Consider the following 17,196-nt stretch of genomic DNA (forward strand, 5'->3'; position numbering starts at 1 on the left):
TATTAAAGAAATAAGTAACACAGTACTCTAATAGTAAGGATATAAATGCAACAGGTTAGCAATGAATAAACACACATGTACACAGAATTAGGATAATAGGATCAATCAAGCTCTATCGCATTCTAGGGGTAAAATGATCAGTCTCAAGTGACACAGAGTTCAGTTCAGTTTCAGTTCACAGTAATCGCTGTCGTGCCGTTGGGGGGAGAGAGAGAGAGAGAGAGCGAATGCTGATATTCAAATCGGATTCAACAGACCGACCTTTGTTCTTCACAGTTCGCTATCGGCGCGAGACCTTTTTAATGTCTTCTGAGGTCACCGACTGTGACCCCTCCGTTCCGGATACAATCGTTCTTCTGCGGTGAACCCGGCACCCAGGCAAGGGTGGACACACACACCAGGTTCCCGCCGACCGTACCTTCTCACCCTGTGCGTCTATGGTTGGTCCTGCGTCTAGACCTCCAAAACTCCCACCAACTTGTGGGGGCACACCGCTTTTCCAGGGTCTCGTTATTTCGTGCTGTCGTGTGTGTCCTTTGCCTTAGCGAACCTGTTCCTTTTATCCCCCTGCTGGGGTATTGCCTGTTCATCAAACTTCAAACAGTTCAGGTTCAAAGCAACTGGTCTCTGACAATACTCGGAACTGTGTCCCCTTTTCATTAATCCCTCTCGTCTCTCTCTTATTAGCATTTTGAATGTTTCCCCCATTTGTCTCTCTCTTATCGGCATCTTCTGATAATTTGGTCTATTGTCACACTAAAACCAAACATAGATGAGTGTGTCCCCACAAAATTATTCAGAGTCTTTCCCAACCAGAAGCCCTGGGTGAACCATGAGATTCTCAATTGGCTGAGGACTAGATCAGTGTCATTCAGGTCTGGCAGCCAGTAAAATGCAAGAGGTCCAGGTACAACCTCCAAGAAGCCATTCCACATGCAAAGTGGCAATTCCAGACCAAACCTGAAGCACTGAAGGATGCTGGACAGCTGTGGCAGGGGTCGGATGTTCTCACTTCCTACCAAGTGAAACCAAGCGACATGGGTGACAACGTGGTTTCACTCTCAGATGAGCTCAGTGCCTTTTTTTGCTTGCTTTGACCATCAAAACATGGAGGCATCTTCGTGAACTCCCATAGCCCCTGATGACCCTGTGATTTCAGTCTCAGGCTGAAGTGAAAACCATGGAAATCATCCAACTAAGATAGAGTATCTGGCCGAATACTAAAGAGCTGTTCTAATCAATGGACTGGAGTGTTCACTGATATATTTAACCTCTCACTTTGGCAGACTGTGGTACCCATCCTGTCTGCTTCAAGCAGACTTCATTTATACCAGTGCCTAAGGAGCTGGTAACCTGCTTCAATAATTATCGTCCAGTAACACTTACAGCCACTGTAACAAAGTGCTTTGAGAGGTTGGTGATGAAACATATCATCTCCTGCCTGAGAAGCAACTTTGGTCTGCTCTAAATTGCCTGCTGTCACAACAGGTGAACAAGAGCTGCCATTTCATTCGATCTTCACTCAACCCTGGAACATATGGACAGCGAAGATGCATACATCAGGATGTTCTTCATTGATTGCAGCTTGGCATTCGATATTTTCATCCCCTCAAAACTAATCAATAAGCATCAAGACCTAGGCTTCAATTTCTCCTTGTGCAATTTGGTCCTCTTGTTTCCTCACTTGCAGACCCCAGTCAGTTCAGATTGGAAATATCTCCAACGCAGTCACATCAGGACAGGTGCACCACGAGGCTGTGCGTAGCCCCCTGCTCTACCAGTTTTATACTTGGGACTAAAGGCTGATTTATACTTGTGCGTTAATTGTACGCTGCAGGTATGGCGTAGCCACGTACCCTACGCTGTACTCTATGCCGAACCCTACGCCGTAGCCTGACGCGCACCTCTCCCAAAATGTAACTATGCGTCGCAGTGACGCAGACTGAAACAACTGTGATTGGTCTGCTTGGTAGCATCTTATTTCCTCCTACGCTGCAATAGCTTCCCATTGGGCGACTGAAGGGTAGGGAAGGAACTCTGGCTGCAATGCTTTCCATAAAGCTTTACAGACCTCCAAAATTATGGAGGTCCCTGTGCTTGATGCCAGTTTGTAGCTAGTTGCTACAGCCTGTTGACTTCCACCTGAAGCTAAAACTGGAATGGTGATTGCCAGTCTCTGAGTATACTGTGCGTACACTGATGTGAAATAAATCGTTGGAGACGATGAACCAAATTGCCAAATCTACCTGCCAACATACGAAAATATTTGAAATGCATTTCCTCGTCCATGTCTCTCAGTGGCCAGACAAGTACAGAAAATTCACCCTCCTTTAGTTTCAGTCGCCATTGTTTGAAGTTTTAAGTTTCTTCGTGTTGAAACTCAACACAGTGGCATAGAAACCCCAACGCCAACTATCGTTTTGGTGGTGAATTGCAAAGCGATGCAGACACACCAACGCACAAGTATAAATGCTCACAATGGCGTAGCCCACTTGCCTAGGCTACGGCGTAAACTGGTACGCACAAGTATAAATCAACCTTAAGGCTAAGCACAGCTCCAATGCCATATTTAAGGCACCGCTGCACTGCCATTGGCTGATTCAAAGATGGTGACGAATCAGCATGTAAGAGGGAGACTGAGAATCTGGCTGAATGTTGCCACAACAACAATTTCTCACTCAATGTCAGTAAGACCAAGGAACTGATTGTTGACTGAAGAAGGAGGAAATTGAAGCCTCATGAGCCGGTCCTCATCAGGGGATTAGCAGTGGAGAGGGTCAGTTACTTTAAATTACTCGGTGTTATCATTTTAGAAGATCTTTTCTGGGTCCAGCGTGTAAGTGCCATTACAAAGAAAGCACAGAAGCACCTCTACTTCGAAGTTTGCGAAGATTCAGCATGTTATCAAAAACTTTGGCTGACATTCACAGATGTGTGATGGAGAGTACACTGAAAAGGTTACATAATGGTGAGGAAACACCAAAGTCTTTGCATGGAAAAGCCTACGAAAAGTAGTGGATACAGCCCAGTCCGTCACAGATAAAGCCTCTCACCTCCCCCCCCCCCCCACCAATGAACACATCTACCTGGAGCACTGTTTGCAGGAAAGCAGCATCCATCTTCAAGAACCCCCACATCTAGACCGTACTCTCTTCTCGCTGCCGCCATCAGGATGGAAGCACAGGAGCCTCAGCACCATCAGGCTCTTGAACCTGAGGGAATAACTTCACTCAACTTTATTCACCCTATCACTGAATGGTTCCCACAACCTTTTGGACTCACTTTCAAGGATTTTTCATCTCATGTTCCTAATATTTATCGCTAATTTATTAGTATTACTATCATTTTATCTTTCTCTTTGTATTAACAGTTTGTTGTCTTTTGCACATTGGTTGTTTGCCTGTTGAGTGTGGTGTTTTATTGTGTTTTTTGTACTTACTGTGAATGCCCACAAGAAAATGAGTCTCAGGGTTGTATGCGGTGACATACATGTGTTTTGGGTAATAAATTTACCTTGAACTTTGACATTCATCTGCCTATTGTCTATTGCTGTTGTGTGCTGGGGCAGCAGGCTGAGGGTAGCAGACACAAACAGAATCAACAAACTTATTCGTAAGGCCAGTGATGTTGTGGGGATGGAACTGGACTCTCTCTCACGGTGGTGTCTGAAAAGGGGATGCTGTCTAAGTTGCATGCCATCTTGGTCAATGTCTCCCATCCACTACATAATGTACTGGGTGGGCACAGGAGTACATTCAGCCAGAAACTCATTCCACCGAGATGCAACACTGAGCGTCATAGGAAGTCATTCCTGCCTGTAGCCATCAAACTTTACAACGCCTCCCTTGGAGGGTCAGAAACCCTGAGCCAATAGGCTGGTCCTGGACTTATTTCCTGGCATAATTTACATATTGCTATTTAACAATTTATGTTTTTATTACTATTTATTATTTATGGTGCGACTGTAACGAAAACCAATTTCCCTCGAGATCAATAAAGTATGACTATCTAAGTGTCTCGTAAAAGTTCTTATTATATCTGCCTCTACCACCAGCAGTTCAGTCCAGGCACCCACCCCCACTCTCTGGTGTTTTAAAAAAACACTTGCCTCTCACATCTCCCTTGAAATGACCCCCCCACCTCCTGAAATGCATACTCTCTGATATTAGTTATTTCAACCCTGGGTAAATGATACAGTCTGTCTACTCTATGCATGCCTCTCATAACCTTATAAACCTCTATTAGATCTCCTCTCAGCCTGTGCTGCTCCTGAGAAAACAACCCGGGTTTGTCCAACCTCTCACTACAGCTCAGGCTCTCTCATCCAGGCAACGTACTGGAAACCTCTTCTGCATCCTTCCCAAAGCTTTGATGTCCTTCATGTTCTGTAGGTGACTAGAAATGTACGCAGTACTTTAGATGGGCTAGTGTTTCATAAAGCTGCAACGTAACTTGTTGATTTTTGAACTCAATGCCTTGACTAACAAAGGAAGGACAAACCAAGGTAGAACATACAGGGTTAATGGTAAGGCACTGAGGAGTGCAGTGGAACAGAGGGATCTGGGAATACAGATACAAAATTCCCTAAAAGTGTCGTCGCAGGTAGATAGGGTCGTAAAGAGAGCTTTTGGTACATTGGCCTTTATTAGTCGAAGTATTGAGTATAAGAGCTGGAATGTTATGATGAGGTTGTATAAGGCATTGGTGAGGCCGAATCTGGAGTATCGTGTTCAGTTTTGGTCACCAAATTACAGGAAGGATATAAATAAGGTTGAAAGAGTGCAGAGAAGGTTTACAAGGATGTTGCCGGGACTTGAGAAACTCAGTTACAGAGAAAGGTTGAATAGGTTAGGACTTTATTCCCTGGAGCGTAGAAGAATGAGGGGAGATTTGATAGAGGTATATAAAATTATGATGGGTATAGATAGAGTGAATGCAAGCAGGCTTTTTCCACTGAGGCAAGGGGAGAAAAAAACCAGAGGACATGGGTTTAGGGTGAGGGGGTAAATTTTAAAGGGAACATTAGGGGGGGCTTCTTCACACAGAGAGTGGTGGGAGTATGGAATGAGCTGCCAGACGAGGTGATAAATGCGGGTTCTTTTTTAACATTTAAGAATAAATTGGACAGATACATGGATGGGAGGTGTATGGAGGGATATGGTCCGTGTGCAGGTCAGTGGGACTAGGCAGAAAATGGTTCGGCACAGCCAAGAGTGGCCAAAGGGCCTGTTTCTGTGCTGTAGTTTCTATGGTTCTATGCAAGCATGCCATAAGCCGCCTTTAACCAACCTATCAACCTGCGTAGCCGTTTTGAGGGAACTACAACTCCAAGATCTCTGTTCATCAACACTGCCTTTAAGAGTGTACTGTCTGATTACGTTTGACCTACACCTCACCTTTGGCCGGGTTAAACTCCACCTGCCATTTCTCCACCTGTATCTGTAACTGCTGTATTCTTTGCCAGTCTTCTATGCTCTCCAAAACCCCACTAATCTTCGTATCATCTGCAAACTCATTAACTCATCCATCTACATTTCCGTCCAGGTTATTTATATACATTACAAACAGCAGAAGTTCCAGTACAGATCCTTGCAGAGCACCACTAATCACAGATCTCCAGCAAGAATAAGTCCCTTCAACTAATACTTTCTATGAGCAAGCTAGTTCTGAGTCTAAACGGCCAATTCACCTTGGATCCCATGTATCTTAATATTCTGGATGAGCCTCTCATTTCTGTATCTATAGAAGTTTGTAAGAATCCTTGGTAATATTCCAAGTTTCCTGAATCTAGGAATTGACTGTCAACTTAAGGAAGGTTGTTTTAACCATAATCCTCCTCTCAAAGCTTTTCATTATGTAAGATGCGTGCGCTACCGAGCGATAGATGTTGATGCAGCTCGTGCTGCTTTCTTGAGCACCAGAATAAATGATGGCCTTTTGAAGCAGGTGGACACCTCAGACTGCAGCAATGAGAGGGGCTGAAGTCCTTGAGTACTGCTGTCAGTTGGTTGGCAGAGGTTTTCAGTACCTGACCAGGTATACCACTGGGGCCTGATGGCTTGTGAAGGCTCATCCTTTTGAAGTACTGTATTATCGGACATCAGCCTCAGGGCATGCATAAAAGGCATTGAGCTTGTGGTGGAGTGAAGTATCCTGGTTTTATAAGGGTGTTTGGAAACCATCCTAATTTGGAAGCAGTAAACTGTTGACATTGTGGTGATAAAGGAGGGCAATAAGATCTCTGCTAAAGCAAGAGATACACTAGTTCTCAGTTGATGAATATGAAATGTAGGTAGAGGTAATAATCCACTATTCATTTAATTGATCCAATTTCAATTCTCCTCCAATCATCGCACAATTGGATAACATATGAGCTTTCTCAAGGCTCAGATCTAAGCGTAAGATGGGTTTCTGCTTTGATGATCACCCCAACAAAGGCTTTCTGAAGGCTCAGCTATACATATTAATTACTTCATTAAGCATTTAGTAACTATGGACATTTAACTCTTGAGTGCATGGATGAGAGAGGAAAAATGAAAATTTCTTCCCTCCCCACCTTGCTTTTTCCTCTTTGTTGCAATCTTGCACAAAACCTTTTTGTATGACAGCAGTATTGGCCTTGGATTTTCAAGCTTTTTGATTGCTCTTATCTGGCATTTGAAACATAGCTTTGCAGTCAACCAACAGTAAGTTTGTTAACTAGCCTTGCCCTGGCTGACTTTGTTTGCTGGCATAGCGGTTATGTAATCGAGAGGCCTGGACTAATGATCCAATATCATGATATCATATCATGCCATGATAGGGGTGGAGAGGAGGGGGAGGACCTCAAGTAAAACAGAGTTTTAAAAGATGGTATTATGATGCAACCCATGAAATCATTGGTGCATTTAAACAAAATATATAGTTTGCAGATTTTCTTTGGCAAAGGAATGCTGTGTCTGTCCCTAGTTTGCATTTTGAATGCTCCAGACCCACAGCAAGGTGTCTACTGAATTGATTGCAAATGCCACTGTGTTGTATTAAATTAATGCAAAAGGAAATAATAATGGTTAGTTTGCTGGGTGTTAATCATGGCAATGGCACAATCAACCTCTGTAACTTTGCAACGCTTTCACCACTAAATTGAGGGGTTGTGCAAGAAATGGAAGATTTGCCGAAAGGATTGGGAGCAAGAGGAGGTCATCCCTCAAGCCTATTCACTGGACTGATAGCAGATCTGTAATCTAACTCCATATGTTTGCCTTTGACCAAAATCCCTTTGCTTAAAAACAAAATGATCAGCTTCCATTTTAAAATTAACATTTGAACTAGATATACCATCAGCTGTACATGACAGGAAAGAATTCCAAACTTGCCCAAATTTGACTAGTTATTTTCTCTCAAGATTGGAACACGACAAGGTCTGTAAGAAAAAGTAACTTTTCTTCGAAGTTCAAAGTAAATTTATTATCAAAGTACATGTGTGTCACCATATACAACCCTGAGATTCATTTTCTCCTAAGGAAGTAGAGGTACTGCCATGCTTTCTTTGTAATTGTCCTTGCATACTGAACCTGGGACGTCCTACGAAATGATAATACTGAGGAATTTAAAGTTGCCGACCCTCTCCAATTCTGATCTTCTGGTGAAGACTGGCTCATGGATCTATGGTTTCCCCTTCCTGAAGTGAAAAATCAGCTCCTTGTTCTTCCTGATATTGAGTAAGAAGTTGTTGTTATGGCACCTCCTATATGCTGATTTGTCACCACCTTCGATTCAGCCCATGACATTGTTGTCATCAGCAAACTTGATTGTGGCACACAGTCCGAAATGCAAAGGGAGTAGAGCAGGGGACTAAGTACACAGCCTTGTGGTGGGCCTGTGGTAATAGAGATTGTGGAGGAGATGTTGTTGCCAATCTATACTGACTGGGGTCTGCAAGTGAGCAAATCAAGGATTCAGTTGCACAAGGATGCATTGAGGCTAAGCCTTTGAAGCTTTATGATTAGTTTTGAGGGGATGATAGTATTTAATGCCAGTCTGTAGTCAATAAAGAGCATCCTGATGTATGCATCGTTGTTGTCCAGATGTTCCAGGGTTCAGTGAAAAGCCAATCAGATAGCATCTACTGTGGACCTGTTGCACTGGTAGGCAAATTGGAGCAGATCCAAGTCATTGTACATCACTAACCTCTCAAAACATTTCATCACTCTAGATGTACCTTAAGTGCTACTGGATGATAATCATCGAGGCAAGTTATTATGTCATTAGGTACCGGTATTAGTGAAATTTGCTTGAAATAAATGCTGAAGTAAGAGTTTAAAGATCTCTGAGGTCTCCAGCCAGTTGATCGGCACAGGTCTTTCATACTTGGCCAGGTACCCTGTGGGCAGGATGGGCCTGAAGGTTGCTCGCACGTTGGCCTCAGAGACTGAAATCACAGGATCATTGGGGCCTGTGATAGTTTGTGTTTTGACGGTCAAAACGAGCATAAAAGGCATTGAGCTCATCTGGAAGTGAGGCCCTGTTGTTGCCTACGTCACTTAGTTTATCTTTGTAAGACCTGATAGCATTCAAGCACTGCCACAGCTGTTGAGCATCCTTCGTTGATTCAAGTTTAGTTCAGAATTGCCACTTTGACCATGAGATGGCTTTCTGGACCTCTTGTAACTTTTTTGGTCACCATACCTGAATGCCTCCGATCTGGGTCTCAGCAGATTGCAGATCTCATTGTTCATCCAGGGGTTCTGGTTGGGGAAGACTCTGAATGATTTTGTGGGGACACACTTGGTTAAATAAAGTCTGTGACAACCATGGTGTATTCATTCAAATCCCCAGATGAGTCCTTGAACACGGCCCAGTCTACTGTTGCGAAGCAATCCCATAGTCGCTCCTCTACCTCCTGTGATCACTGCTTTGCTATTCTAATCTGGAGCTTTGTTCTTAAGCCTTTGCCTGTATATAGGAAGGAGAAGAAAAGCCAAATGATCAGATTTACTGAAATACAGCCTGGGCATGGAACAGAGGCATTCTTTATCTTAGTACAACAGTGCTGTAGTGTGTTGGGACCTGTGCTGATAGCATTTTGGCAGGGTTTTCTTCAAACAAGCCTGATTGAAGTCCCCAACTATGATTTGTAATGCATCAGGGTAGACTGTTTCTTGTTTGGTGACAGCGCTATGCAGTATCTCAGGCGTTTGATGGTATGCTGCTGGTGGTATGTAAACTGCAGTCAGGATTATGATGAAGAACTCCCTAGGTAAATAGAACAGATGGTATTTGACCATTAGGTGTTCAAGTTCGGGAAAATCCACAGTTTGACAAAACTGCCACATTGGAGCGCCACTGAGAGTTCGTCTATAAAACAATGCTTAATTTGACAGCTGAATATCGTGGGCTTTGAACGTTAGGCAGGAAATTGATGCCCTTGACTTTCACATAGTTTTCATTTTACGAAGAATTAGTATGGCTTTTGTTTATAAATCCAATATTATGAGGAAGCTCCTACTTGAAAAGTAATTTTCTCCATTCTTACATTTTTAAATGCACTGACCTTAAATATATATATTGCATTCATCAGCTGCTTCTGTGCTGGTGTCCTTCATACTGAAGTGTCGATCTGATACCTGATCAGGCGGAGAATTGTCATCTGATGTACAGAAAACCCTAAACTGCAAGGAAAGTGGAGTGCTGACTCCCACTTCCCACACCCAGTCTTTTAACCTTTCCACCAAATCAGCGGTTAGTTTGGGTTGGAGTTGGAAGAACCAGTTTTGTGCAAAATGCAAGTAAGGTTAAAGGTTTCAATGTTTCAGGTTGCCACAATTGCAGCTCCTGTGAGAATATTTTATCTTCCAGCTCTCCCAGTGCAAGTCTTCGATCACTCTACAAGTTCGTCTGTACATCAGTACAGAAGACCAGTGAAACTGCTTGGAAATTTCCAGTATTGATTATAGATGACTTAAGTGTCCTGCTTAGCCTTGGAGTGACCACTAAAGACATTTTGAATTTTATGCATTACTGTAGAGCCACACTTTGCTCAAAGCTTAAGGTAAGTTTAATGCCAGTTTCCATAAGCGTTTTATTGGTACTTCTGAATATGTTCCAAATTCTGATAAAAGATAATCAATTTAAAACATTAATTTTTTTTTCTCAATGGATGTTGCCTGAATTGTTCCATATTTATGGCATATTTTTACAATTGATATTGAAGTTTTGTTCAGTGATTTGTTAAATTTAAACTATTTTATTGGTCAGGAGCACCAAAGGATGAGGTTACCTGAGCTACCAGAAAATTTGCAACGATTCTCATTGCTCTGACAACTGAGTTCCTTGTACTCTGTAACACACTCAAGTTGCTGGAGGAACTTTACAGATCAGGCAGCATCTATGGAAAAGAGTAAACATTCGACATTTCGGGCCAAGACCCTTCATCAGGACTGGGGGAGAAAAGAGAAATCAGAGCAATAAAGTGGGATGGACGGGAGGAAGAAGTACTAGGTGATATCTGGTGCTCTGGGTGTGGCCTCCCGTGTTATTGGTGAGGCCCAATGTAGTTTGGGAGACAGCTTCACCGAACACCTACGCTGCATCTGCCAGAATAAGCAGGATCTCCCAGTGGCCACCCATTTTAATTTCACCTCCCAGTCCCATTCTGACATGTCAGTCCATGGCTTCCTCTACTGTCGCGATGAGGGCACACTCAGGTTGGAGGAGCAACACCTTGTATTCTGTCTGGGTAGCCTCCAACCTGATGGCATGAATATCGATTTCTCAAACTTCCGGTATTTACCCCCTCCCCCCTTCACCATTCCCCCATTCTCGTTTCCCTCTCATCTTACCTGCCCATCACCTCTCTCTGGTGCTCCTCCCCTTTCCCTTTCTTCCATGGTCTTCTACCCTCTCCCATCTGATTTCCCCCTTCTTCAGCCCTTTATCTCTTTCACCAATCAACTTCCCAGGTCTTTACTTCACCCCTCCCTCTCCCCTCCTGCCCCCACCAGTTTCACCTATTGCTTACCACCTTATACTACTTCCTTCTCTCCCCCAACTTTTTGCTCTGACTTCTCATCTTTTTTTCCCAGTCCTGATGAAGGGTCTTGGCCCAAAACATTGACTGTTTACTCTTTTTGATAGCTGCTGCCTGGCTTGCTGAGTTCCTCCAGCATTTTATGTGTGTTGCTTGGACTTACAGCCTCTGCAGATTTTCTCGTGTTTGTCCTTGTACTCTGTACAGAGCGACCACATCCATCCTTTGTTATGGTTACCAGAATGTTACTCGTACCAATCTTTTTGTTCTGCAAGCTGCTTAACTCCCTTCTATCAGTAATCTGGTCGAATTTTTGGATTGTAATTGTTAAGTAAAAGTATTGCTTCTGCAGTTTTGTTTCCTTTTGTGCATTATTTGTTCTTGAAACCTGGGTGATATCCAAAGAAATTTATGTACTGTGGTAATTTTCCTGTTATTAAACAGTGGTGTCAAATTCAATGCAGCCAGTTCCCAGCAATCTGCAACAATACACAACATGTTTTCACGGTGGATCTTTGCATTCCCTAGCATTCTCAAGGAGAATTCCAGTTGCCTTAAACCTAGCAGATTTCATCAATTACTTGATATTTTGTTAGCGAGTAATTTGATTTTGAAGTTCAGATCAAAGAATATTATCCTGAGAATTGTAATAACATAATCTTGTAAATTGGAGTGTTGGATGCTTTAGTTATGTTTATGAGATGTCAATATTTCAAAGCAACTATTTGAGCATTGCTTTGAAAGCCTGATAATATCAAATTTGAGCAAAATTAGAATTTATTTTGATTAGTTTGTATTTACTTTCCTAAGACAAATAAGAATAACTTGCATACCTGTGGATATGTAGTGGATTATATGTCATAAAATAAATCCATAAAGGAATAAAGATCAACACAGAATTGTACAAATAGACCAATGTTAACAGGTGTAACATAATTATTTTAAACTAAAAACTCTTGGGAAATGCAGCTGTATTCATGATATTTTACTTCGTCTGATGGTGGCTGGATTACGGAGGATTTGAAGTATTGCTTCATTTGTAAAGATGCAGAGCCACCTTGAGAATTTTGTTCTACTTTGGACCCTGTGTCTTGGGAAGGACGTACGGTGGATTCCGGTTAATTTAGACACCAGGACCAGTATGTTTTGGCCCAATTAAACACTGCCCAAATTAGCCAAAGTTTCATGGAAATAGTTAGAAAGGTTTTTTTTTAAAAAAAGACAAACTGAGTAACAAATTGTGTAGTTAAAACATGATTGAATACCACCAATACTGCTCAGTACTATAAAACTGTCTTAGTTCCTCATACTTATCAACGGAGGAATTCATCCACACCGCGTTCTTTTGACTGTGGTCATTGTAAATAGGCCTGTGGTTAGGCTGGGTTTAAATCGGGGGGATTGTTGTGCAACGCAGCTCAAAGGATTAAAAGGGCCTGTTCCACACTTAATCTCAATAAATAAATAAATAAATAAAATCAGCACAGACACCTAGCGTAGTTAATGGACTGCCTTCATACAATGCTGTTGATGATTGCATCCTCCAAATCTTCATTTTCTTTGTAATATTCAAGATGATTGTCAATACTGTTATGGCAAGCTTAAACAACTAATGCCCGTTGGTCAGCTGACAACCAATCTCAGGCTGACTTTCACTAATTGAGCGATTTTCCAATCAACATCTTGAATATTCTTTGGGTAAACTATTTAAGTAGTTGTGCTTTGGGATGTACAGTTGAGTTTTGAGATTTTGCACTTGAGTGGTTTTACTGAATAAAGGAGTATTTTGAGTTCTGGCTTTGTCCCATCTCCAGACTTCAGGTCTCATCAGTAGCTAAAGGCAAATGAACACAACAGATATCTTCAAATTCTCAGTTGTTTCTAACTTGTTGAAGGTGTGAAACTGTTTCATTTTCACTCCCTGCTGTTTCTGGCATCTCCGAGCCTGAATGCCTGAAACTGCAGTGAGCAAAACAGTTCTGAATTGTCTTGCTTGTTTCTCGCCAACTATCAGTGACAAAAATTGATGCTTTTTGAACAGAAACACATGCAACTGATGGTTTTTAAATACTCAAATAATGGTGTTGGTCTGTCGGCCACGCACGCGACTTACGCTGGATAGAAACTGTTCGGCAACAGTCTCCAGCTCCTATTCAGCGCATAGTATCCCAAATAAATGAAAGGAATCCCGGTTATTTTCTTGCAAACAACAGGAATTCTGCAGATGCTGGAAATTCAAGCAACACACATCAAAGTTGACGAAGGGTCTCGGCCTGAAACGTCGACTGCGCTTCTTCCTATAGATGCTGCCTGGCCTGCTGCGTTCACCAGCAACTTTGATGTGTGTTGCCGGTTATTTTCTTAGTGAGTTTTTGTCTTTTAAGAGCTGTCCCAGATGGGTGGCTGCCCCGACTAACCAATGGTCCAGTTAACCGGAATCTACTATTGATGTTAAAGAGGCAATGGTCCAGCTTTATCAGAATACTACTGAAGCTCAGAAGTTGGGTTATGATTCTATACAATCTTAGACAGATCTCATTAACCTAACTTGCCTATTAACAGACAAATTAGGAGCAGCAGTAACCACCTGGCCTGCCAGCCTGCTCTATCATTTAACATAAAAATCCGTGAACTACAAATCCCAGAAGATTGAAACAAAAACATGAAGTGCTCAGAAAAATACTTGTCCCCTGGATCAAAACCAGTTCCGTTTTGTTTTTTTATCCCCCAATTTTCACAAGGTTAAGAAAGATGTGTAAAATCAGAGGGCATAGTTTTATAAGATGAGAAAGAGAAGAGATCAGAAGATTTCTTTTCATCTAGAGAGTGATTGCGATGAAATGGACTGCCTAAGAAAGTGGTGGTGGCGGGTACTCTCATTGCATTTTAAAGTGTCAGGGTGAATACTCGGGGGGGGGGGTGGGTAATGGAACAAGTGCGGTAAATGGAATCACTTTAAAGGATTAGAGGGGTACCTGATGGGTCAGCATGGGTATTGTGGGATGAAGGCCCTATTTCTATGCTGTATGACTCAGTTATCTCTGCCCTCACCCCCCTCCACTCTTCTCATTAAGCTATCAACCAGAAAACTTTGTAATTAGTGGAATTACCTCACACCTGTGGCCTCGCTCCTATCCCCTCACCTCGGTTTTTTTTTACAACTTAAAACTAAATTGTTTTCTCACTATCTAATTTCTGACGAAGGTTCTGTAATCTGATACAGTAACTCCTTTTCACACTGCCTGATCAGCTGAGTGTATTTGGCTTTTTGTACTCCTGTTTCAGATTTTTCCATTATAGCCAATGTCTATTTTCACATCCTATTGTCTCTTATTGTTACTGTTAATTCTTTCCTTGATATATATTTTTAGCTGGCTTTTCTACCTTTAAAGTTGTACATAATTGCAAATTTATTATATTTTGTATCCTGGAAACAGTTCCATGTTTTTTTAAAGGAGGGAAAAAATCCTTTTGTATTGCAGGGAAACTTAGTGGCATTGGCGCATAACACAGAAGATTTGGAAGATGAAGAAAATGATTTTGTGGTCAAATCACTGAGTTACCAGTCTCATCTGATTCTGCAAGCGGAAGGATTAGCCACTGGGTACTGCAAGGATATCCATGGTGAGGTATGATCACTTGTCATGGAACTTTCAATACTGTTTAAGATTACATCTGTTTTGAGGATGATGGTAAACTGTCACCAAATTTCACTGAAGCTAAATCTTACAGCTAATTATCCTGTGATTAAACTGAGCTACTCAATGAACTGAATGCATGCTTGTGTAGCCTGACTGCAGTTTGGTGCACTGTAAGCTTTAGTTGAAAACGTGTTCAAAAGATGTTAATTTACTGGCAGTGCTCCAACAAATGCAATCAATTTTCCCCTAATTATTTTCTTTTGTCTTTACATATAGCTGAAGATTATTTGGCGCTCCCTTTCACCTGTGAAGACGGAAAAAAATGTTACAAAAATTTTTCAGTACAAAATACAAGACAAAAATGTTGCCTTTTTTGCCAGAGGAACCTCATCTGCTGTACTCTAGGATTTCTTTTGGTTCATATAATTGAGCGATATGAAGGACATTTACTGTTTTGAAATGGACTTGATTATAATTATCTGACAACTAAGGAGTCCTTTGACTTACATTGGTTTAACAACTTTATTTCAAAAGGCTATAAAATAGTATTCTGCTATGTGTATACTGTATATTGTTCATTTATAATGACATGAAACCATCTACAACAAACCAGCTTATAGCTATAGGTACAGGGTATTTCCCAGTTAAAACTTCAATGCAATTGCTTTGTATCTTGATTATTCATTTCCAATTGCTGCTTATAATATCCACTCCACTTAGAAGCAGGGCTCATGGGTTTAAATTGTGATCAACAACAAATTTTTCCCTTGGGTTTTTTAAACCATCTATTTTTTTTCTTATCTCCAGGGAGCAGGAAGCGCAGAATCAAATATCGCTATGATGATTGTATGTTCTAGTATCAATTGTTTGGCGACAATAAAGTATAAAGTATTTTCCTATAACCCAGTGTTCCCAACCTTTATTATGCCACGGACCAATACCATTAAGCAAGGGGTCTGTGGACCCCAGGTTGGGAACACCCTGATGTAAACATTTTTTTTCTAGATAATGTGGTTCCTGGTATCTTATGAAATGTTAATAAATAAAGGAACCCCTAACTGCTAATTTCTTCAGTTGACTAAATTCTGTAATGGGGGGTCGGGGGGAGGGAGGACGGAGGGAATGTCGACTCAGACCATGAGAGACCTGCGTCGGATATTTTCATGCCTTACGAGGTGCAGATTGGAAGTCTGTGTGGGGCGCCACTCCTCGCACAGCCTAGAGCAATGTGTGATTAAGTGCCTTGCTCAAGGACACAAACACGCTGCCACAGCTGAGGCTCAAACTAGCTACCTTGAGGTCACTAGACGAACGCCATAACCACTTGGCCACGTGCCCAACAATCAAGGAAAGACAAAACCCCCATCATAGAAAATTTCTGTAGCACCAGGCATCCATTTTGTGTTTAATGTGTCTGTTAATAGCATCTTTGATGAAGTAAAACTTTTGTAAGTATACAAAAATGTGCTTGAAGATGAGCAAAAAGCAAAATATGGCAAAACAAATGAGTGTTTAGATGTAGAAATGTATAATGATGTACAAAGCTGATATTTGATAGGTTTTTACTTTTCACACATATTGGGCTAAGTGTGAGCTACATAGTAAAGTTGATATGATTTCTTAAAGCCTTGACTGAAATTCATTGCTCCTTTAACTATGCACCAGTAGTTTGCTCTAACAGGATGTTTTAGACCCAACAAGAGAGTGAAATAAAATGCAAGACACACAAAAAATGCTGGTGAACGCAGCAGTCCAGGCAGCATCTATAGGAAGAGGTACAGTCGATGTTTCAAGCCAAGACCCTTCATCAGGACCAACTGAAAGAAGAGATAGTAAGAGATTTGAAAGTGGGAGGGGGAGGGGGAGATCCGAAATGATAGGAGAAGACAGGAGGGGGAGGGATTGAGCTAAGAGCTGGAAAGTTGATTGGCAAAATGGATATGAGGCTGGAGAAGGGAGAGGATCATGGGACGGGAGGCCGAGGGAGAAGGTAGGGGAAGCCCAGAGGATGGGCAAGGAGTTATAGTGAGAGGGACAGGGAGGAAAAGGAGAGAGAGAAAAAATAAAATAATAATAATGAATAAATAACGATGGGGTACGAAGGGGAGGTAGGGCATTAAGGAAGTTAGAGAGGTCAATATTCATGCCATCAGGTTGGAGACTACCCAGATGGAATATAAGGTGTTGTTCCTCCAACCTGAGTGTGGCTTCATCTTGACAGTAGAGGAGGTCGTGGATAGACATATCAGAATGCGAATGGGATGTGGAATTAAAATGTGTGGCCACTGGGAGATCCTGCTTTCTCTGGCGGACACAGCGTAGGTGTTCAGCGAGACGCAGTATATCACCCCAGCCGACTCACAGGTGAAGTGTCGCCTCACCTGGAAGGACTGTCTGGGGCCCTGAATGGTGGTAAGGGAGGAAGTGTAAGGGCATGTGTAGCACTTGTTCCCTTTACAAGGATAAGTGCCAGGAGGGAGATGGGTGGGGAGGGATTGGGGGGACGAATGGACAAGGGAGTCGTGTAGGGAGCGATCCCCGCAGAAT

The 17,196-nt window shown here is 42.1% G+C and overlaps 1 protein-coding gene across 2 annotated transcripts in view; it reads left to right on the plus strand.

Annotated features, from left to right (window-relative positions):
- elp6 (elongator acetyltransferase complex subunit 6) overlaps positions 1–16,413 on the plus strand; it is a 46,767-nt gene extending 30,354 nt beyond the window's left edge. For both annotated transcript variants that reach the window (XM_063057430.1, XM_063057437.1), the window contains exons 5-7: positions 9,838–10,030; positions 14,491–14,637; positions 14,926–16,413. In XM_063057430.1, coding sequence (XP_062913500.1) covers positions 9,838–10,030; positions 14,491–14,637; positions 14,926–15,054 — 469 coding nt within the window. In that variant the 3' untranslated portion in view covers positions 15,055–16,413. The remainder of the gene's footprint in view (positions 1–9,837; positions 10,031–14,490; positions 14,638–14,925) is intronic.
- The last annotated feature ends 783 nt before the right edge of the window (positions 16,414–17,196 follow it).

Source organism: Mobula hypostoma, chromosome 1 (assembly GCF_963921235.1).
Source record: "Mobula hypostoma chromosome 1, sMobHyp1.1, whole genome shotgun sequence".
Lineage (NCBI taxonomy): Eukaryota > Metazoa > Chordata > Chondrichthyes > Myliobatiformes > Myliobatidae > Mobula > Mobula hypostoma.